The following is a 24,775-nucleotide window of genomic DNA, read 5'->3' as shown; positions in this document are numbered from 1 at the left end:
CATAGAAGAAAGAAAAATAAAAGCAACTGCAGATTATATATCCCTTTTAGCCAAGAACTTGGTTGTTTTTATTTATAGGCTGTTCTGAACTGGTTTTCTTTAAAAGATGCTTTCTCTTTTCAGAGGTCAAGTGTGATCCACCAAAAGTGGAAAATGGGAAATTAACTAATTTACCTAAGCCTTCATATACCTATAATGAAGCCATCAGCTTTGAATGTAATTCCGGCTATTCTGCTGTGGGAAACCTGCATATTAAATGTGGGGCTAACAGTTCATGGGTTCCTGCCATCCCCGAATGTGTTAAAGGTAACTATTTTACAGTCTTACAGGAGAGTTTGGTTGACATTTAATACATAATTTTCTGCATGACTAACATGAAGTTTAATTTTCTCCTTTCCCTTTTTATTGCCTCTGCTACTCACTCTTTTCTTACAAGTAGATTTATAATGGCAATCACTATTGATTCAAATGATAAGAAACTATAACTATAGGTGGATTATAATGAATTATAACAGAACCATTAATGAAATTCAAGTCTTAAGAGCTATTGACTAAGTTATTGGAAATATTCCTATATCTGTGAAGTTCTCCATGCCAAATGGGAGTTGATTTGATCCTAGTCTTTCATTGTATAAAAATATCCTTGTACCTAAAACCCTTTTAGTTTAATGGTAATAACTCATTTTCTTCAGAAGACAATTATGTACACAAACCATTTTGGTTGTGAAACAAAAGTCTTCCTGCACACCTAATTCCTCGGTCTGCTTTGAATAGATTGGCCTTTGCAGAATGTGGTATTTGAGTGTCTTGTTCCCCCCTTGGGGGACATCACTGTTGACTGGAGCAGGGTTTCATGTAGTGCTCCCTATTTTTACTATTTGTTGCCTGTTTGACAGGAATGCAGTAATCCACTTATGAAGGGATCCGGAAATGACATAAGAGTTTAGTTTTAACAGTAGTTTGTCATGTATCACTGAATCAAAGGCTTTGCAGAAGTCTATGTAAATTGCGCCTATTGCTTTACCCTAGTCAAGTACAGTAGTCCATATGTTTTTGCAGTGTAGGAGTTGTAAGTTGCAGGACAATTTTTTCCTGAAACCAAATTGTTTTTGGGAGAGTGGGTTGTTTGACTCTAAGTGGAGGGTGATGAATTGGTTAATGATTGATTCCATGACTTTGCACATGACACAACACAGTGAGATTGTTCAACCAAGCTGGTTGACCTTTTTTGAAGGTAGGGATGACCATAGCTAAGGACCATAGGTTCGGTGAGGAGATAATTTTGAATGATATATCATATATAATGCTTAGGGGTTCTGCTATGGCAGAGGAGAAGCAGAAAGATGGCAGCCTCCTCTGAAGTTTACATGGAGCTTATAACCAGTGGTCTCTGTCCAGGGGTCATTTGGCACATTCACTTATTACAACTTCATTCCAACCTTGAATTGTATAAGTAGAGCTTTTCTCTAACTATATGGCTAACTTCAACATTATATTTGTCTGTGAAACATGGCTCAATGCATCTCTCCCCGACTCCATTACAGCAGTAAGAGACTATCATGTTTACCGATCAGATCGTGAAAATCGTCGAGGAGGTGGTGTTGCTATATTCTATAAAAAATCCTTACATCTAAAAAATATCCAAGTTACCCAGGAGCTTGCTCTTCCTGAGACCATCATCTGTGAACTATCCTTAAATATCACAATTCGATTCTTACTATGTTACAGAGCACCTGATTATGACATCGAACATGTAAACAAGCTAAATACATTACTAACATGGGCTGCATCCTGCCCATACCCTTTTATCTTTCTTGGTGATTTCAGTCTACCTCATATTGACTGGACCCTAAATGATTGTACAACTGAAATCATACACACAACCTTCTACAATACTATTACAAATCTGGGACTGGAACAACTAGTAACCAACAACACTAGACTAAACAACTGCCTCGATCTCATCTTCTGCAATAGTTTGAATTTAATTTACGGAATACAAACTAAAGAACCCTTTTCCAGTAGTGATCACAATATGATTGACTTTTGTCTCAACATACGTCCACACATAAAACACCACAATGATGTAATCCCCAATTGTAACTTCAAAAAAGGCAACTATGATCTTATAGACAACGATCTCTCATCCCTGGATTGGCAATCTCTATTCACTGGATGCAATACTGTTGAAGACCATTACAACATATTTTTACTTGAAGTCAAAAGAGTCATCAAACTATATGTACCAACAACAACTCCCAAAACAAAACAAAATAGCAGATTACCCATATCAATAAGGAAACTTCAATCCAAAAAGAGATCACTCTGGAGGAAAAACAAATCTGGTCACGTTGCCAATTTCAAAAACCGATACAAAAATTTATGCCACCAGATAAAGACCGAATGCAGCAATTATCACATTAAACAAGAGGAAAACCTTCTAAGCACCAATTCCACCCGTGCTTTTTACAATTTTGTAAACAACAAACTAAAAGACTCAAGGTCCCTCCCTCCCTTGATAGGACCTGATGGTAAAGACTGCAACGACGACACCATTAAAGCCAACATCTTTAACACATTCTTCGGCTCAGTATTTGTAAACAGCAATGGATCAGGCCCAGTATTTCCTAGCCGTACCACAGATAACAATAATGATCTAATACATATCGATTTCACAGAAGACAATGTTGAAAAATCACTACACAATCTAAAACCATCTCTATCTATTGGACCGGATGGAATATGTGCCTACTTCTTAAGAAAGCTATCCACTGCCATAGCCAAACCTCTAAGCAAAATCTTTGAAAAATCTTTCAGGACCAGCTCCTTGCCTAACCTATGGTCACAAGCCACAGTCATCCCCATCTTCAAAAAGGGAGACCCAAGCCTAGTTGAAAATTACAGGCCAATCTCCTTATGCTGCGTCACCTGTAAAGTCATGGAATCAATTATTAACCAATCCATCATCCTCCACTTAGAGACAAATAACCTACTCTCCAATAAACAATTTGGTTTCAGAAAAAAACTATCCTGTAATCTACAACTCTTACACTGCAAAAACATATGGACGACACAACTCGACCAGGGCAAAGCAATAGACGCAATCTACATAGACTTCTGTAAAGCCTTTGATTCAGTGGTACACGACAAACTACTCCTAAAAATAAAATCCTATGGTATCTCTGGACAACTGAATAACTGGATAGAAGCATTCCTGTCAAACAGACAACAAATGGTCAAAATCGGGAGCGTCCTATCAAATCCAGTACCTGTCAATAGTGGTGTCCCCAAGGCAGTGTTCTAGGACCAACTCTCTTCATACTCTACATAAACGACCTCTGTGATCATATTAAGAGCAATTGCGTTCTCTTCGCTGATGATGTAAAGCTGTTCAATACCACAGACAATACTGCTACCCTACAAAAAGATCTTGACTATGTATCAGAATGGTCAAACAAATGGCAACTTCAAATCTCAACAAATAAATGCTCTGTCTTACATATTGGCAAAAAAAAATCAGAAAATAAAATACAAGCTGAATAGTCAAGAACTTGTTGATGACCCAAGCTCTGTAAAGGACCTTGGAATACTCACCTCTAATGATCTAAGTGCTAGAGCCCACTGCAACTACATAGCCAAAAAGGCATTAAGAGTTGTTAACCTAATCCTACGTAGCTTTTTCTCTGGTAATATCACACTACTAACCAGAGCATACAAAACATTTGCTAGACCAATACTCGAATACAGTTCATCAGTCTGGAACCCACATTACGTATCTGATATTAGCACAATTGAGAAAGTCCAGAAATATTTCACAAGAAGAGTTCTCCACTCCTCTACTCGTTGTAGAATACCTTATGCCACCAGACTTGAAATTCTAGAACTAGAAAACCTCGAATTACGCCGTCTTCGGTCTGACTTAAGCATGGTATATAAAATCATACATTGCAATGTCCTACCTGTCAATGAATACTTCAGCTTCAACCATAACAACACAAGAGCACACAATAGATACAAACTCAAAGTAAACCGCACCAAACTTGATTGCAGGAAATACGACTTCAGCAATAGAGTGGTCAATGTCTGGAATACTCTACCCGACTCTGTAGTTTCTTCCCCAAACCCCAAAAACTTTAACCTTAGACTGTCTACTATTGACCTCACCCCTTTCCTAAGAGGTCTGTAGGGGGCGTGCATAAGCGCACCAACGTGCCTTCCATCCCTGTCCTATTGTTTCTCTTATTCTTTTATTTTTCTTATATGTACCCATTTCATGTATTCACAACTATGTATACACTTATACTTATTATCTTGTAAACAATTGGCAAATCAAAATAAATAAATAAAAAAAATAAAAAAATAATGCGAACCAAGGATGGTCAGGAAAACAATAAATACATTCTGCAAAGCCATGATTTGTTTCAACTATAGTTTGTTTGACATGCTAATTTAAGTAGATATAGCTAAACTATAAAGGATGATTTATAAACTGAGGTCACAAATTATGCTACGCCAAAATTCAAATGATTTCTGAATCCACCTAATACATAATTTTAAGAGTGGGATAAATCACAAGGCACCATGCCATGAAATACAAAAGTTCAAATCTTCAGTAATTTGATTTATCTGTTTATTTAAGGGTAAAATTGTAGTGGTTTATTTATTAAATATCCACTAAACAACTTTAAAAATGCAATGTCAACAGTGCTTCTGAATACGTGCAATTCCTGATGTTAAATTGTGAACTGCTCTAGGTCATAGTATTGGTTGAAAAATGGGATCTCATGTGTAAAATTAAGGTCAAAAAATGAGAAGAACAGCTCAGACCATTTTTACAGACAATTTTTACAGAACTTGCAACTTAATTGTTACAATCCATGGGTAAACTCATTTTTTTCTAGTGTATTATCTATACCAGCGGTCACCAACCAGTGGGCTGTGGCTGTGGCCCACTGGTAGGCCGTGAGAAAATTTTGGTGGGCCACAGAGAAATCTCACCCCCAGAGCACTCCCCCAAAGCAATTAATCCAGGCTGCACCGAAACACAAGGCTGCGCCATACACATGGACCGCAGGAACGCTCCCCGCCCACTCACTCCTTATCCAGCAAACTTGCCTGCTAAATTGCTACTTTTCCTTTTTCCAACCATCATCTGTTCTGCTGTGCCAGGAGATTTAGATTAGCTAGGAAGCAGGAAATGGTTGGATTTCTTGCTTTGTAGCTAGTCTTTAGATCTTCGGCTCTGCTTTTAAGCACAGCTCAACCTCCCTTAGGACTGAAGTTTCTGTTATTCAGTGCAGACTCACAGCAAGCAAATTTGAGAGACTGAACTAGCCAATAGCAGATAGATACCTCACTGAATAAATATGTGATTCTGTGAGCAACTCAATCTGCCTGCTTTGCCTGATTTTGGATAAAAGTTGCTATTTTTTAATAAAAAATTCAATATTTACATACATGGTGTGTTGTGAGTTAATTTTGTGAGTTTGCTTGCTAGCAAATTTTATGAGTTTGCTTGCAAGCAAATTTTATGTGACAGACTGAGCTAGCCAATGGCAGATAGATTTCTGAATGAATCTGTGATTCTGTGAACAACTCAATCTGCCTGCCTGCTTTGCCTGATATTGGGTAAAAGTTGCTTTTTTATTAAAAAAATTCAATATTTATATAAATATTCATAATATTTACATACAAGCCATGCCCAGCCAGTCACATGACCACCAAACTACACCCACAAATTAGGCTATGCCCACAGAACCGGTTAGTGGTCCCTGGGATTTAAAATTATGAGTTTGGTGGTCCCTGAGGTCCAAAAGATTGGAAACCCCTGATCTATACTATAAAGTATTATTATAGAATGCATCCCTATCACTGCAGTACATCAATTTAAATCTTCCTTCAGCCTCTTAGGTCAGTTTGTGGATAGAAGATAGAAGATTGTTCTGTATAATATATGATAAACATGAAGAGCATTCATATATTCCCTACCTCCTTTTTTTCTAATCACCAATCAAATGCTCCTTTTTGGTCTGAGATTCACAGTGTGGCAATTTTACAAAGAACTTCCAGTATCTTTTGAGGTGCAACATATTGGTTTCTGTTGTTGGCTTTTTTGGAAATTGCCTTGAAACGGAGAGATGGAAAAATGAAGAAGGTGCTTGAAGTTGCCCATGTCTGAGTAAATTTTGTTAAAATGTTTTATTAGAATATGGTGCCTTCTATATATACACACAAACACACAAACATATACACAAATACAAATGGCTTGTGTCTTTATAAAGCATCCTGCACTTCTATTATAAATTGCTCTTTACTCCTCCTCCCTGAAAACCTTTTTATCAATTTCCAGATAACTGCACCTCTCCCGTACCGCCCGCTCATTCAACACTTAAGGAAGACGTCCCAAAAGAAGGCTATCCAGTTGGAACTGTCCTGACATACCACTGCATCTCAGGTTATGAATATATCCCTGAAACTAACCCTTCAATTACATGTCTGAACACTTCAAAATGGTCTGAAATTTCATCATTGTGTCAAGGTGAGTATCTTCATGATGGTTCCATTTTGAAAAATAGGTCATCCATGTTTATATTTTCTATATATCAACCTTCACTGGCTCCTCCCAAACATCATTATAAAATCCAGTAAAAATCCAAAACAAGTGCTTCATGTATCCTAGATGAGAACCTTAGCACTCTAATATATACGGTGAATTAATAATGAAGAAACAGGGATAACAAATTCCTTTCTTTCAGAAAATTATGTTTTATGGACAGGGGTTTAATCTTTAAGGGATGTATCCTCTGCAATCAGAGTTCAATCTGAGTACTGACACTTCTGTCTTGAGGAAGACAATCTCTTACAATCTTGAGACTACAGATAAATTTCCCTACATAAAATCCCATGCCGTTGTACTAGACAGACTACAGAAGCGATTGACAACTTGAACTGGGCCTTTCTGTTTAAAGTAGTAGAAAAGATGGCTCGGGATTTATACAGGGTCTGAAGTCCTTCTGTACACTCCAGAAAGCTCAGATTATGGTGAACGGAGATTTGATTACATCATGTGAATTCCAGAAAGGAACAAGACAGGGGTGTCTTTTATCCCCTTTGTTATTTATTCTACTGTTGGAACTGTTAAATAGAGATATTAGACAAGAGAGCAAAAGGGCTATAAATCAAAGTACAAAATTGCAAATTATATGGATTTTCTGATGATTTGGTATTGATTGTGTAAGACATGCAAGACAACATTGAATGGGTTACAAGGGAGATCAAAATGCTTGGAGAAATGGTGGGTTTAAAAGTAAATAGATTAAGGATGACAATCCTGACTAAGAACATAAATGAGGAACATCTGGAAGGCATTGGAATTTAAACATATCCAGCAATTTTGGAAGACAGTTTGCAGAAAGGTGTTTCCATATGCCAATAAAAAAAAACAGAGGAAAGCAAAGGAGGACCAATATCATTCTCTTTCTCCCACCTTATGGAACACCTGCCCTCAACTAGTGTTGTCACTCAGTGAGTGATTTGCAAACACTTCCTTTTCTAATACGTATCTGGGGGAAGGGGCATGGGTGGGATTCTACCAGTTCACACCTATTCTCTAGAACCGGTTGTTAACATTCTAAGCAGTTCGGAGAACCAGTTGCTAGAAGAAATTACTGGCCTAATCCTGTAAGGAGGCAGGAAGGAAACATTCTGGTGTTGCTTACAGAAACTGCCTCTCCATTAACCCTTATTACATTCTTGGCAGGACTAGACTTCCTGTCTCTGGAACTTCTCTGGAGTTTTCTTTCCCTCTTTTGCTGGTACTTTGCTTGTGTGGAGTGACCATTCAAAGTTATAATGCCACTGAAAAAAGTGACTTATGACCATTTTTCACAATTACAACTGTTGCAGTATCCCCACAGTCATGAGAGGCCAGGCGAGGAGATGTATGCCTCGATGTGAGTGATATTGAGTTGGCCACACCCAGCCAATAACATGACCACAAAGCCACGTCCACCCAGTCACATGACCACCAAGCCATGCCCACCAACTAAGCCACGCCCATAGAACCGGTTGTTAAAAAATTTGAATCCCACCCCTGGGGAGGGGGGAACCAAACAAAGAACAAACATTCGCAACACTAATTTGGAACAAAAATGCATGTGGTGAAGTGAGTTGACTTCAAAAAAGTATATGCCTTTCAATAAAAATGTATTATGTAGAAATAGTGCTCTCAGACTCCCCCTGATTAAGACAAAAGGATATCAGATGGAGCAAAAGGGAATCCGGTCTAGTCCATAAGATTTAAATTCCACATCTTTTCCATACTTTCTAGTGTTTGGAAAGGAGTGTGGAAGAGGGGACACCAACTTTCCCCATGTAACTCTAGTCCTTTAACATCCTCTTGCTCTTGAAACTGATCTGTTCAGTGGGAAATCCAAGTGGGGTATTCGTCATAATGAACTCCTGCAATGGTAATCTCTAGGATCTTTTCCAATTTGGCTGGAAAACATTGTCGCTGTTAATACCTAGATGCAGAGCCTGGATATGAGACGTGGCAAGCATATCTCAGATCTGCTATATTTTGGAACATGCTTCTAACTGTTTTACAAGCATGTCCACAGTTCCAAATCATAGTAGATGATGGGGCTTTCCTGGTATCTACTCGGCAATTGTGATTAATAGTTTCCTCAGAAAGAGACAAAAAAGAGGAAGGATTGAGAATAGGGCAGGAGAGACAATTATTTCTGAAGTTCCAAGATTACTTACTTTTATATTCTATTTTAATAGATCTTTTTCTTCTTTCATTTATTTATAGCATTTCCAAATAACAATATGGTACTGTAGATTATGGCCCTAAGCTCAATGATTTGTCAATGTATGTTGTTTGGTCTGGTCAATCTTAAATTAATGCTACACTGAGCAATAATTATATAAATTTTGTAATTCTGTTTATTTATTGATTCTTACCAATAAATCAATCTCAATATCACAAAGTTGATATTATATTTTGAAAGATGTTTCTTTTAAAATTAGTTATACTGTATATATCAAGCTCAATATAGCTGATATAGATATAGCTTTAGATAAACTAGCAACTTTGCATAGTTCCAGCGGCAATGCCACCCCTTTGGCAGAGATATTATAATGTCACAGAAGGATATGACACGGGTGACACTGCATTTTAACAATGCCAAAATGCTTTTGTCATTTTGATGTAAGCCTGCAGTTCAGCAGATGCCTTGGTTGCCCTGCTGAGGCTGCATCTCTCTAGTGCAAGAGTGAGAGAAGCTTGTCAAATCAGCCTGGGTTTAGATTAGCATTACACCTCAGAGGTAGAAGTGCTGCATTCCCACATGATTGATTACTCTTTGTGGGGACCCCTGTTACCAGACCTGTGATAGGTTGGATCTGAATTACTTCTACATTGAACTGAGAGACTAACATACATGCTTATTATTCTTTTAGGGAGGAAATGTCCCACTCCAAATATACCAAATGGCAAGACAGATGCTGATGATGACGACGACATCCGTTTGGGTGGCAATGTAACTTTCTCCTGTGTATATGGGTGAGTTGTAGTTCATCTGTTAAAACAGTTGCCTTAGAAAGAACAGCCACAAAAGTCAATTTAAAATAAAATTAACCTTGTTCTAAATTGGTCTTCTCAAATGTAAAAATATATAAGCAGTCTACCTCCTCAGTTTTCTACATGAATCAAGAAAAGTACATCTGCCCACTACTTGCATGTATAAACATAAATCATTTAGTGAGAAATAAAATGAGTCTTTGCTCCCAACTGTGGAACATTCACCTTGACAGCATTTTGTTCTGCTTGTCTGAGACTTTTTCAACCTGCTTCTTAAAAACTGCTTCATGGGACGCCAGCTTCTTTATTACTTCCCTTTCTTTAAATAATTTTACCCTCATTGTTTTATTTATTTATTGGATCATTTATTAAATACGAATATCACGCATCTGGCTCTTATAATTCTTAAGAGATAACAATATGAGATTTAGAAATGTATATTCTGAATTGTATCTCTTTGCCTTTAGGTTTAGACTTGTTGGTGAAGCTACACTTAAGTGTGTTCTGAAAGATGGCAAGGTTGATTGGAATAGAGAGTTCCCAGTTTGCGAACGTAAGAGCTTTAAATTCATTTAAAGTTTCTGCCAGTGATTTTTGGTGCAGCTTCCAAAAAAGTTGCAGTGTTCTGTTTAGGCTTTCATACAAGTTGGGAAAGTCTAAGGCAGCTGGGGATTCCTGAATGTAAACTCGCTTAATGACTATATTATGACAGAGTCAAAAAAGGTGGTTATGCCCTGTCCTTGAATTGACAAATGGTTCATACAGACCCCCTCATCAAATTTCAGGCACTTTGAAATTGGGCCATCACTTATGACCAGTTGCCACCTCCAGCATCACAGCGACTTTGATTCATGACTTTCGATTTCCAGCAGAAAACAACAAACATGCATATTGGATATGATGGATTCCCTTATCAACCAAAGTGTTCATTTAACAACTACATGATTTGCTTAACTCTGGTGATTTACTTCATGATTGCTGTAAAAAAAACAGTTGTAAACCTGAGTCAGGTCATGTAGTGTTCTGCTTAAAAACAGCAATGACAGACAATTCCAATTGTTAAATAAGAACTACCTGTACTGTAGAGAAGGAGGTTTGAACATTGAACATTCTTGTTTAACTAAATCATATTCTTTATTTGAAATCTCTGTGAAGATTTTCATATATAACAATCCATTGCTATTCCTGAGAATTCCAAATCCCAAATTTCTTGCAGTAATGCTACTGCTTTCTTACTAAGATTGGAAGATATCTCCATCAACTAAATAATCTATTAAACTGCCAAACCATTTTTATGCTTCTCCACAATAATTATTAGTCCTTCTGTTGCCTAAAGTGTGTTGCAGTAATTCCCCAATATCTCCAAAATAAATCTCTCTCAATCCTATCAATAGACTGAAAATAACTGTTCTAAGGATATTAGCAAAATCCATTGTATAGCTATAGCCTTTGACTGCAACAACGGCTAGGTGACAAAACCTCAACCATGAACAGGGTAGAGTCCAAATGGTTTCTTTCTTTATTATTTAATTTCTATGCATTCCATCTCATTAGTACAGTGACTCTAGATGACTTACAATATAATAAAGATTTAAATAGTTCTGTAATATGATTTCTCCTCTGCTACATGCCACCTAAGCTTTTTGCTCTCAGCTAGCGGAAGGAGAACATTTCTCTGCTTATTTACTTGCCTGTAGTGAAACAGCCTGAATATTCTTCCAGTGCCAAAGAGTAACTGTTATTTTAGTTAAAAGGTGACTTCCGAGAAATCATTGTCTCTCCCTCAGATATCCCTTGTAATCGTCCTGAAAATATTCCTGATGGACAATTTGATCCTGACCCTAAAGATGAATATTATGTAGACTCAGTTGTAATCTACCGCTGCAACCGTGATTTCTCCCTGATTGGAAATTCAACCATCAAATGCATAACTACAGAAGATGGCCGAAATGGAAAGTGGAATTTACCTGCCCCTGAATGTAAAAGTAAGGAAAAATGGAAGCATCTTTAATCAGCTGAATTGCCTTTTTAGCTGTTGTTGATGGTAAATAAAATTCTTGCAGGAAGAAAATCATGGCATAAACTCTGAAGCTCTGTCGTCCCTGCATGAGAGGGGAATTTGAAAAATAACAAAGAAAAAAAAACTAATTTGAGAAATATTGTAGTCATTTATAATATATAGCAAAACTGTTAACTGTTAATTCTGGTCTAATTCAAAGGTTAATTCAAAGAAATGATCCCGTCTTTCAGATATCTCTTGTCTTCGGCCTGATAGAATTCCTGATTCTAATTCCACTTATTACTATGGAAGAGTAGTAATTTATCAAACTGATTCCCCCTGTTTGGAAAGTCAATGACTACATGCATAGTTGCAGGAAGTGGCCTAAATGGAGAGTAGAATTCATAAGGCAGCCATGACAAATACTATAGTAGCACGTAGTATAAAATATTATAGAATCCCTACATGTTATGCACATAAATATGTTGCTTATTAGAAGATAATAACATTCAGATTCATTATGAACAATGTTTTATATTGAGTTCATCTCTTTCTGGTCATTGCTTGCAAAATGATTGAGATTTCCAATTTCTGCATCTATAACTAGTAACAATCATCCAACACAGTTACTAGGTTAGATGAGCAACCATTTAAAACCCCAAACATGCAGTAAGAGTGGTAGTACAGGTAGTCCTTGACTTACCACAGTTGATTTAGTGAAGTTGCAATGGGGCTGAAAAAGTGACATATGACCATTTTTCCCACTTATGACTGTTGCAGCATTCCTATGATCACGTGGTCCCAGTTTGTATCCTTGGCAACTGACACATATTTATTATGGCTGCAGTGTCCCAGGGTCACGTGATCCCTTTTTGTGACCTTCTGACAAGCAAAGTCGATGGGAAAGCCAGATTCACTTAACAACTGTGTAATAATTTAACAACTGCAACAACTTAAAATCATATTATGGGGCAAAATTGTCTTAACAACTGTCTCACACATCAACAGAAAATTTGGGCTCCATTGTGGTCATAAGGCGAGGTAGTAAAGAAATTTGGATTTGATGGTATGAAAACCAGCTACAAAAACACAAACGGAATAAAAGATTAACCGAATATGATCTTGTAGGGGTTTAATATCCGATACTCATAGAAGAAAGAAAAATAAAAGCAACTGCAGATTATATATCCCTTTTAGCCAAGAACTTGGTTGTTTTTATTTATAGGCTGTTGTTCTGAGCTGGTTTTCTTTAAAAGATGCTTTCTCTTTTCAGAGGTCAAGTGTGATCCACCAAAAGTGGAAAATGGGAAATTAACTAATTTACCTAAGCCTTCATATACCTATAATGAGGCCATCAGCTTTGAATGTAATTCCGGCTATTCTGCTGTGGGAAACCTGCATATTAAATGTGGGGCTAACAGTTCATGGGTTCCTGCCATCCCCGAATGTGTTAAAGGTAACTATTTTACAGTCTTACAGGAGAGTTTGGTTGACATTTAATACATAATTTTCTGCATGACTAACATGAAGTTTAATTTTCTCCTTTTTCTTGTTATTGCCTCTGCTACTCACTCTTTTCTTACAAGTAGATTTATAATGGCGATCACTATTGATTCAAATGATAAGAAACTATAACTATAGGTGAATTATGATGAATTATAACAGAACCATTAATGAAATTCAGGTCTTAAGAGCTATTGACTAAGTTATTGGAAATATTCCTATATCTGTGAAGTTCTCCATGCCAAATGAGAGTTGATTTGATCCTAGTCTTTCCTTGTATAAAAATGTCCTTGTACATAAAACCCTTTTAGTTAAATGGTAATAACTCAGTTTCTTCAGAAGACAATTATGTACACAAACCATTTTGGTTGTGAAACAAAAGTCTTCCTGCACACCTAATTCCTTGGTCTGCTTTGAATAGATTGGCCCTTGCAAAATGTGGTCTTTGAGTGTCTTGTTCCCCCCTTGGGGGACATCACTGTTGACTGGATCAGGGTTTGATGTAATGCTCCCTATTTTTACTATTCGTTGCCTGTTTGACAGGAATGCAGTAATCCACTTATGAAGGGATCCGGAAATGACATAGGAGTTTAGTTTTAACAGTAGTTTGTCATGTATCACTGAATCAAAGGCTTTGCAGAAGTCTATGTAAATTGCGTCTATTGCTTTACCCTGGTCAAGTACAGTAGTCCATATGTTTTTGCAGTGTAGGAGTTGTAAGTTGCAGGACAATTTTTTCCTGAAACCAAATTGTTTTTGGGAGAGTAGGTTGTTTGACACTAAGTAGAGAGTGTACTGGAACCAGTAGCAACTTCTGGCTGTCCAGGCCTCTGAACCGCTACGCTCACCCAACGGTCGCTCGCCTCTTCCGGATGCTCGACCATCTTTTCTGGCTGCTCGATGCTCACCCCACCCACCCCTGCCCTATATATGTTGCCTTTGCCATGTGGCCCAGCTAATCGCCTCACCAGTTGCCTTGTTGATGCCGGTTGGCTAAGCTCACCAAAGGTAAGCAATGTATGCCACCCACTGAGCCTTCGCCTTGGGTCAGGGGCCAGGGCCCAAGGGATGCGCGCTATTCCCTGAGGCTCTGGAACCTCCGGCTGCCTTGGTTGGGTCGGGGAATGCGTGATTCCCCAACTCCAGCCTTGCCCCGAAGCCGCCGCCAACTCGCCACTCGCTCTCCCTCAGCATCACCTATTTTCCCCTCCTTCAGAGGGCCCTGGCCTGGCCCTTAATCTCCTCGTTTTCTCCCCTATGACTGCCTCTTTCGTCATCCATGGCCACGACCTTACCTTCCTCCAGTGGCTGGCTGCCAGGGAAGGCAAGCCAGGGTTGAGAGCCGCTGGGCTCCCTGCCAGCCCACATCTCACCCCCCCTTGTCACGAGATGCCTGCAGCTGCTGCCTCTTTTTTTTTTTTTGGTGCAAGAAGTCTCCCAGTTGATGCCTCTTTGCAAGCTGGAACTGAGCCAGTAGCCCAAGCGCCATCTCCTACAGAAAGTCCCGGGATCTCACATGTGCACACATGAAGGTGGGACTTTCTGCAAGGAGAAGGTGCATGGGCAAGTCTCTCCAGTGCAGCGGGCTCAATGGGGTGGACCTACGTGCTGGCGCCTCTGCTCCCCTTGCTCTCTTCCAGGTTCTGGCCCGCCAGCCAGCCTGCCATCACTGCAGGTAAGGGGGCGGCGGTAGTTCACACACGCATCCGTGCTTCTCTAAATGAGCAGCAGCGAGAGACAGGCAAGAACTGCTCTTAGCGGTGGCAGCATTTACTGGCGGGGCATCAAATGCCCTGTGTCTGAGCTGGCCATTGTGCCGGAACCAGGAATAGCAAGGGAAGCAGAGCTGCCAGCCAGAATGGGTTGGCTGAGGCTTTCCTTCCTCCCCGCCTGGTGCAGCGAGCTCAATGGGGTGGACCTGCATGCCAGCACCTCTGCTCCCCATGTCCGAGCTGGTCAGTGTGCTGGAACCTGGAATAGCAAGGAGAGCACAGCTGCCAGCCAGAATGGGCGGGCCAGGGCTTTCCTTCCTCCCCACTCAAGCAGGCTTTCTGCTGCTCTTCTGGGGAGGCAGGGCTGTGCAGGAGCTGACTCCATGCAGGAGGAATATCTGTCTGATGCCGTGATAAGAGGTGCTCCAAAATGGAGGGTGGGGGGACTCCCGGGGCTGCCTCCTGTAGCAGTGCCGCCACCCCTGTAGCTGCTCACTTTCTGCCTTCTCCCAGGGCACAAAATGAACAAAGCGACAGGCCATGGCGGTTCATGCACTGGCCGCTTTCTGCCTCCTCTCAGGGGATGCACCGCTTCCATCCCAGCCTGGCCAGCGGGTGGGCGTACGGCCCTGAGGGGCATCTCTGCTGCACTGAGGCTGAGGGGGCAGCGGAGGTGTGCATGTGCAGCAGCGGCAGCCCCGGTATTCTCGGAATATCGCCATCACCCTCTCGGAATATCGCCATCAACGCTGCCACCGTAACCACTGGGAAACAAAATAAACAAAGTGAGTCCAGCCGCTGCCCCTCCGCTCACTTTCTGCCTTCGCGCATTGTGCCAGTCAGACCAGGTGTGGTGTGTGTGTGTGTGTGTGTGTGTGTGTATGTGAGAGAGAGAGAGAGAGAGAGAGAGAGAGAAAGGAAGGGAGGGAGGGAGGGAGGGAGGGAAAGAAAGAAAAGGAAAGAGCAAGAAAGAAAGAGGAAGGGAAAGAAACAAAGAGGAAGAAAGAGAGAGAAAGAAAAAAAAATAGGAAGGGTGAGAGAGAAAAAACTCTGTGCTATTTTTAATTGTTCCATTAGTTATCATATATTAATATTTTACACTGTCCATACACCTAGAGTGATTTTGATGCCTTCTTTTGCCTATTTGCCTTTAACTGCCTATTTTTCAGAGTTTACATGCATTGAATGTGTATGGTCCAGAGCATAAATACAGGTGTGTTTAACAGAGTTGAAAGGGACTATGGAGGAAAATTCTGAGGATGCCAAACTCTGAGTAGAGGTCCTGGGAAAGGTGTCAGAATAACAGAATAACACTTAGAAGGGACCTTCCAGAACTTCTGGAGACAAGCAGTTCCACTGGTTAATTGTTCTCACTGTCAGGAAGTTTCTCCTTACTTTTAGGTTGCTTTTCTCTTTGTTCAGTTTCCTTCCTTCTGGTGCTTTGGAAAATACATTGCCCCCCCTTCTTTCTGGCAGCCTCTTAAAAGCCTGTTGCCACACTCTGGGGCATAGCATGTGAGCCATTTCCTCCTTTCAGTGGTCCATGAAAGTACATCTATAGTATGTAGATAATAAAATAAAAAAAAGGTAAAGAACATTTTTATGGAACTATAGATATGTTGAGGCTGGATATGACAAGGAATGGCTGAGAGGGGAGGGGCCAGGCGAGGCACCCCTTGACGTGAGTGACATTGAGTTTAGCCACACCTGCCCAGTCACATGATCACTGAGCCACACCAGCCAGTCATGTGACCACCAAGCCACGCCCACCCAGTCACATGACCACCAAGCCATGCCCACCCAGTCACATGACCCTAAGCCATGCCCACCAAAGAAGCCATGCCCAGAGAACCAGATAGTAAAAAATTTTGAATCCCACCACTGCTCCACATATGCCCTTGCAGGGGCTAGAGCTGAAACTGAGGCCTGGAGCTACGATAAGACCAGGTACAAACTCCAATTGAAAGAAGAAATCAAGAAGAAGGGCAGTTGTTTTCCAAAATGCATCTTTTAGTATTTCAGAAGCAACCCCTAGGAATCTTTGCAACAGCTCCGGTTGTCAGGTTAGTTCCATCTTCCTCTGCATGAGAGTCCAGGTATGTTTGACTACAACCTCCAACATGTTCAGCCATAATGGCTATCTTTTCCATCTCATATGGGTCTTTTATTAATCTACTGCCATGTCCAAATGTCTTGCAGCTTATTGCTGCCTAATTTAGTATCCCGGGTTTCAGTTGTCATAAGAGCTGGGCCCAGACGTTGAGTGCAGCAAAAAGAGGTACTGAGAAACAGGTTCCAGCAGGGTGCATAGGAAAAGCCTATGGCAAACATTCTGTTTACAAAAAAATAAAAGATAGGTAGGGACTAAGCATCATGTCAGAGCCATAGAATTGTCCGTGCCCACAAAAATAAAACATAAAATTGGAAAATATTGTTTGATTGAAATGTTAAATTAAGAGTTTATGGTATATGTTCTATTTTAGTAGGATTTTTTCCTTCTTAAAGTTTCTTTTTTCAGCATTTCAAATAACAGTTCTATAGATTTTGGCATGAAGTTCAAAGATTTATATACCTTTTCATATCATAAAAATGCACAATGTACTTTGTCTGATATTATCAATCTTCTGTTAATGTTATACTGATCATTAATTGTATTAATTTCTTAATTCTGTTTAGTAATTCTGCTTATTGGTAATATATGCTATATTTGAAACTATATCTTTGTATTAAAATTTAATTTAAATTTTAAATTTTAAAATTAGCTATGCATATCAGTATCTATATCAATATAGATAAATATTGAAGCAGCCTGGATCACAGAATCTAGAATTATAGGGCTAGAAGGCAGCTTGGAGGTTTTCTATCTGCCCAAGGAGCCTAATCCCCAGTCCAAGGAGTCCTTATACCATTCCAGACAAATGGTTAATCAATCTATTCTTGAAGATCTCTCGCAATGGAGAACCCACAATTGCGGGAGGCAAGCTCTTCCAGTGATTAATTGTTTTTACTGTCAGGAAATTCCTCCTTATTTCCAGGTTGCTTAAATTTACAAGTGCTGTACACAGAACATTTCAGGTGCTTATCAATCTCAGGGCCCATCTCTTGCTATTTATTTTCACCTGACCCACTAGAACAGAGAGGGAATGTTGCAGGTCCTGTCCTCAAGGATGTACATCTGTCAGGACTCAGGAGAATGGCCTTCGCTTTCATGGCTTCCACCCTTTGGAACATTGTCCCTGCAAGACTGGCCCCCACCTTGTCAGTCTTTCATAAGGCCCTGATCCTACTGTATATTGAATATCAATATTTATTAATTAGATTTTTATCCCTCCTTTATTAATAATATAGTTTCACTCTTGTACACAACTTTTGCAGTGAAAATTGCCTTTTTATGCATCGTGAGCCTGTTATCTGTAATATGTTTTTAGATTTTATTTTATCTTTGTTTTTTAATATAAAAGCAATTTTAACAGCTTATATTTGTAACCTAATATGGATGTTCACTAGGTGGAAATATTTTTTTCTTCAAGCTCAATAGAAGAATTCATCATAGTATTTATTTATTTATTTGCTATATCAGATATTTACATTAAAAGGTAGGGCTTTTGTTTTTGTTAGAAAGAATTTATTTGGCTCTCATTTGCTCAGAGTTAAAATATTTTTCATAATAATTTTATTAAAAGTTTTAAATAGAACAATAAAAAAGAAAAAAGAACTAAAAAAAGAAAAAAGGTGCAAGAAAGAAAATTTCTTTATATATTGCTAAAAAATCCTTCTTACTGCTTCGGACTGTATGTTTTGAATTTTATTTTATCAACATTTTCTTTCAAACAGGATTTACAGAAAAGCCAAATACTACTTCAAAAGCAGGTAAGACTAAACTAGTCTGAGGTGAGCTACTGCACTTGTACCAGCAAGATGGTTTCTTTTTAAATAGTGAAAACTGTGGCAGTTTGTAATAAAAGACAGAAAAGAAAGAAAAGAAACAGCTTATATTTGTAACCTAATATGGATGTTCACTAGGTGGAAATATTTTTTTCTTCAAGCTCAATAGAAGAATTCATCATAGTATTTATTTATTTATTTGCTATATCAGATATTTGCATTAAAAGGTAGGGCTTTTGTTTTTGTTAGAAAGAATTTATTTGGCTCTCATTTGCTCAGAGTTAAAATATTTTTCATAATAATTTTATTAAAAGTTTTAAATAGAACAATAAAAAATAATATAAACTAAAAAAAGAAAAAAGGTGCAAGAAAGAAAATTTCTTTATATATTGCTAAAAAATCCTTCTTACTGCTTCGGACTGTATGTTTTGAATTTTATTTTATCAACATTTTCTTTCAAACAGGATTTACAGAAAAGCCAAATACTACTTCAAAAGCAGGTAAGAAGACTAAACTAGTCTGAGGTGAGCTACTGCACTTGTACCAGCAAGATGGTTTCTTTTTAAATAGTGAAAACTGTGGCAGTTTGTAATAAAAGACAGAAAAGAAAGAAAAGAAACAAGCAAAAATGGCATTTTCTTCAATTCAGCAATGCTTGTATAGAAACAGTTCATATTCAGCACTGTATTTCTATCTGTTGTGCAAAGTGGCTCTTCCAAAGTTAGGCCTTCCCAAATGGAGATCAATTTAGCCAAAAAAAAAAAAATTACCCCTTCAGATCAAAGTTTTCAACAGTACTGGTTGCAATGTGATGTTGCTCCTAGTATTTTTCCAGCTTTATTTCAGGTTCCTCTTTTTGTGCACTGTACCCATTTTAGTTCACGTATTGAAATTCATAATCTAGCACTTTACTCACCACACTACACTGGCTACTATTTAGTAACAAATGATAATGATATTTTAAATAAACTAGAAAGAGAAAGCATGTGTTGATTCCAATGAGGCTCAAAAGTTTAGCTCATTTCCATTTCCCTTTTTTCTCTTTTAGGATACAAAAAAACTACAGCACTTGGTAAGTAATTACATGGTGAGATATTTCAAAATGTAGCCAGTGCTCTTCTGGTTTCATGAATGACAAATATTTATTTACTTATTGTTACAATCTGTTCATAATTCATACATGGTAGCTTGACATGATGTATTCTGACTGCCCAAATAGTGAATTCTATAGACAAGTGAGGTCTTGAACTTTAGTTTTTCCAATTTCAGTGTAATACCTTAAACGCTATATTACAGTGGAATTGGAACATTTAAGGTTCAGTATTATGTAAAACTCAACATGTTGAGTGTGGTAAACTTTTCTTTCTCTAGTGTTGATATAGTTGGAGTTGTCACTGAATTTAGACTTTAGCAGCTGTCTTAATTGAGAGTTTATTTTTCTAACTTCTCACAGAAACTTCATTTACACCTTTTAAAAATACAGGAATTTCAGCAACTTAAATATTTTTCATACTTTACCGCTAAATCACCTTGGACAAAAAAATTTTTTTCTTATTGGCTGTTCTATGAAGTGGTGAGGAACCGAACTGCTTTGCAATTGATGGAAAGCTTTACAGTTCTCTTATTAACAATTTCCTGAATCTTTATCAGCATGTGAACTAATGCTTACATGTCAACAAAGGCAGTCCAAATACATATAAAGGCCTTCATGTGAATGGAATCCTGGTAGTGAAAATTGATTGACATATTTAGATGTGCCAAAACTCATTATCAGAATCCTAGCTCACAACGAAGTCAAAACTCCCAAGAACCCAATCTTACTGCAGATTATGTAAGAGAAATGAAATAGACAAAATCCTGCACTTATTCAGGCTGTACCTGAGAAATAAAGATATTGATCATGAAATCAAATATAAAAAGTTATGTTACCACAAGAACATTAATGTGGAAAAAATTCTGCTCATTCAGAAGAGGAGTTTCTATGATTTCTGCCAAACATCCTACCTGCTTTTCTGAAGGAGCCTTTGTTCTTGAGCTACTTTCAATAGAGGAGTAAGGGGGCATGTAGAGACCAAACCTCTGCCCCACTAAATTGGACTAAGTTTCAATTTTCTGAAGGCAAAGACTGAATAGGGCAGGGGTCTGTAGTTCATGGACTAGCACCAAGCAGCAGCATGCCAGAAACCAGGATGAGCAAACAAGTAAAGTCCCATCCATGGGATGCAGGCAGCATACAAAACCATGCCCCTCCAGTCCTTGGAAAAAACTTTCTCCACAGAACCAGTTCCTGGTGCCCAAAAGGTTGGGAGTCACTGGAATAGGATATCTATCTTTGGCTATGTGCTAATTAACCTTTTATAAATAGTCTAAAGGATGGAACAAAATCACAATTCAAAATAACTGGAACCCCTGATGTTTAGGAGTTACAAATTAATGTTCTGCATTTAGGTAGGAAAAATCATAGATATGGATACTGTATAGGACAGGGGAGACCTGGCAGGGAAGTACTGAGTGTGAGAAGAGGAATGGGACAATTTGCTACAGCCAACTTGCTGCAGCCAACGTACTATGGCCAACTCGCCGCAGCCAACTTACCATGGCCAACTTGCTGTGGGACAAATTTAACAATTCTATTTAATTATTTCAAATAAATAAAAAATATTTTAATGTTTGCCATTCACATTTCATTCTGTCTCTCCTTTTGCATCCTTTCTTTAATGATTCTATTCCACCATTTCATTGATATTAGTATAACTCTTGTTCCACAGTGAGTTGTCCTGTGGTGAGTTGGCCATTGGCCATGGTGAATTGTCATAGCCTTGTGAGAAGGATCTAGAGATTCTGGTAAAGCATTCAATATGAACAAGCCATATGATGCAACAACTGCTGGGGTCAACAAATTCTTGGGCTGCATTCACCTTTATGTCCAGATTCATAGGAAGTAATAGTACATATGTGCTAATCAGATTGCATTTGGATTACTGCAATAAGTCTTGAGCATCACAATTTATGAAGTTTAGGGAAACCTGGAGTAGGGTTGGAGGATCTAAAAATGAAATCTTATGAAGAGTATGTAGTCAACATCTCAGTTAGATTGAAAATGTTTTCTCTGTCCCAGGATGTTTAGATCAGATACTCTAAATAAAACCCATGTTTGGTTTATGTTCATCAACATACACAAATCTTGAAATTTTCCTTATAAATCCACAATGGTATAAAGCAAGCAGAGATATTGCTTTTGGCAGTCCTATCCTTTTATACCTGTTTGGAAAAGAGGCCTAAGCTACCTAGTATCTCCTTGGTGAGATGGACGGCATAGAAGTTTAATAATAAATAAATAAAAGTAAATATGAATGATAGCAAAATGATTAAAGAAACTCACAGAATTCTTCTTCCAGTCCTTTCTTCTTAGTAGTCTTACTCTGTTATTCTTATTGGAAAATCTGAAATACCTTATGGAAGGAAAAACAGCAAGCATATACGTGGCATTTTTCCCAGACTATCCCTATTAGATCTATTCTGTTATGTTTATAAAACATACACATTCATACATGTTCTCCCCTCCCCTCCCCTCCTTTTCCTTCCGTTCTGTCCATTTTCCATTCCCCTCTCTTCTATTCTTCTGACAATGTTATCACTGGAAGTGGCAAGCTAAAGTTTTTGACCCTATGCAGTAGTGGTGATAGGAGGATAAATGTGTAAAGGGGCAATACAAGTACTTGTCCATAAGTCTCTCCAGCCAGTGGTGGGATTCAAATTTTTTTTACTACCTGTTCCTGAGGGCATGGCTTAGTGGGCATGGCAGGGGAAGGATACTACAAAATCTCCAATCAGAGGTGGTATTTGCCAGTTCTCCGAACTACTCAAAATTTCCGCTACCAGTTCTCCAGAACTGGTCAGAACCTGCTGAATACCACCTCTGTCTCTAGCCCAATTTGGGGTTATTTTATTTTTTAAGGGAAACTCAAATATGAAAAATCATCTTTCTAATTCCTCAAAATTGGGCAATACTTTAGGAATCACTTATCCTGTGAGGTAAAAAATGGTATTGAATGTTGTATGAAACTCCTGCTTCATTCTTGCTTCAGGCAAAAAGTTTTGAATTATTTATTACCACTTTTTTCCTAGGAAAACTAATCTTCCTCCTGGCTCTTCTGTATAATTGCTGGTGAAGTCATGAAATCAAACATATGGGAAATCTATCAAGATTTTATTTTATTATGTTGAGTATCTGCTTGATTTATTTATTTTATTTCATTGCTAAACATAAAATACAAACTCCTTAAAACCATTTATCTGTTGGTTTGTTTATTGCATTTATATTCCATATTTTTTTCTGAAAGCAGGAATATATGGGGTCACCCCTATTTTATTCCTCAAACAGCAGCCTTGTTAAGAAAGTTATACTGAGAATGACTTAGCAAGGGTTAACTCACAAGTTCCACATTTTTAAAAATACTTTATTAAATTTCATTAAACTACAAAAAAGTGAGGGATTCAAAAAGGTAGAAAGGTTAAAAAGTGAAAAAAGAAAAAGGAAGGGGAAAAGTGAGGAAAGGCTTCCAACCATACAGATACAAATATTTAATCAAATATATTTCCTTACTAATATAACCATAACAAAAGAAAAAAGTCCCGTATTTCCTCCATTTTATTGATCCATTATAACAAAAATCCCACCTCAAAGACATGCATCTTACATTTGTATATACATTTATCTCATAAAAAATACATTTCACCAAAAAATTCATTCCTTGGATCTACATAATTATCAATAATCAAAATTAATATTATACCCAATCTTACAAAATTAATCTGACATAAAGAAGAAAGTATTTTGTGTGAAAAATGTAGATCTACCAGAAAAGATGGAAAAGTATATGAATATAAGAAATTCTGAGATAATTGAATAGATGAAGGATGGACCAAATTTTCTTGGCAAGAGGAATGCTGCGCTGCCAAGGAGAATTATTCAACAATGGATGTTGCAGAGATATTTACAATAGAGACTTATGAACTTTGGAAATGAAATGCAATTGTTGGGAAAGTTCCCAAATAAAAATGTAAAACAATATTTCATTACTATTTTTTGCTTTCATATATGTAGTGTAGAATAGGTCAATTGAGTTGCAAATAGTTGTAGAAGCTCAAATTTTGCCTCTGTTTTGCAAGGGAGGAAGCTGTTGTAATAGATTTGTCAGTGTTCAACTAGACTAGAGCAATAATATGTGTTTTTGTTCTTTTAATCCACTTTTTAATGTATTTGTCTAATTTTGCCTCTGTTTAATTTTCTTCTTTTGGGCTTTGTATGTCAATCTTTTCAATAAAATAAAAATTGCAAGAAAAGAAAGAAATAAGTAGATCTTTGAACAAGATATAGTTGCCATTTAATCTGATGAAATACAGTCCTTATTTGGTATACATCTAGTAAAATAAAATGAAATAATAAATAATAAAACCAATCTGTCAATCAAAAGGGCACCAGTGATGGTCAGCAGAGTTCAGTGGTCCAAAAAGGGGGCATAACTGACAAATAACCCTAAGTTATGCAGAGGCCTGAAGTAAGAACAGCAAGTCCAAGTTGTCTCCAGATTGCCACACTGTTTATTTACAGTAAGGATTATTTAAGTCCCTGGGTAGGGCTGTATGCACACAGACTGTTTGTTGTACAGCAAGAGCAAAGCCCAAGGATATAATTGCTATGTTAACAAGTAAACAGACTGGGCATTTCTTTCAAAGATAAGTTCAATTCAAGTTCACTTAACAAATGTGGCAAGAAAGGTCATAAAATAGGGCAAAACTCACTAAACACATTTCTCATTTAGCAATGTAAATTTTCAGCTCAATTGTCGCAAGTTGAGGACTACCAATCTAGTGACCATTCGAAGTTACAATGGCATTGAAATAAGTTGCTCTGCAACTGTTCTTCTCACTTATCATCGTTGCAGCATCCCCACAGTTCCCCGAAGGTGCTTGGTAGTCAATATGTATTTACAACAGTTGGAGTGTCCCAGGGTCATGATCATATCATCATTTGCCATCTTCTCAGCTGGCTTTTAACAAGTTGGATTCACTTTATGACTGCCTGTTTCA

At 38.1% G+C, this 24,775-nt stretch overlaps 1 protein-coding gene and 1 long non-coding RNA gene across 2 annotated transcripts in view; one reads left to right on the top strand and one right to left on the bottom strand.

Annotated features, from left to right (window-relative positions):
- Positions 1-24,775, top strand: part of LOC113418086 (complement receptor type 1-like) — a 160,725-nt gene that overhangs the window by 48,885 nt on the left and 87,065 nt on the right. Inside the window, exons 15-20 of the mRNA XM_087959051.1 lie at positions 124-306; positions 6,350-6,538; positions 9,463-9,565; positions 10,051-10,136; positions 11,371-11,568; positions 12,856-13,038. Coding sequence (XP_087815177.1) covers positions 124-306; positions 6,350-6,538; positions 9,463-9,565; positions 10,051-10,136; positions 11,371-11,568; positions 12,856-13,038 — 942 coding nt within the window. The remainder of the gene's footprint in view (positions 1-123; positions 307-6,349; positions 6,539-9,462; positions 9,566-10,050; positions 10,137-11,370; positions 11,569-12,855; positions 13,039-24,775) is intronic.
- The window catches only part of LOC148131162 (uncharacterized), a 23,890-nt gene continuing 15,968 nt past the window's right edge, over positions 16,854-24,775 (bottom strand). Inside the window, exons 2-3 of the long non-coding RNA XR_015748516.1 lie at positions 22,065-22,134; positions 16,854-17,129 (exon numbers count right to left, since the gene is read on the bottom strand). This is a non-coding gene — a long non-coding RNA (uncharacterized LOC148131162). The remainder of the gene's footprint in view (positions 17,130-22,064; positions 22,135-24,775) is intronic.

Source organism: Notechis scutatus, chromosome 3, assembly GCF_049901735.1.
Source record: "Notechis scutatus isolate UNSWTSFEM ecotype Mainland chromosome 3, rNotScu1.2, whole genome shotgun sequence".
Classification (NCBI taxonomy): Eukaryota; Metazoa; Chordata; class Lepidosauria; order Squamata; family Elapidae; genus Notechis; species Notechis scutatus.
Note: the sequence above shows the minus strand (reverse complement) of the source record. Positions and strands in the feature narration are given on the sequence as shown.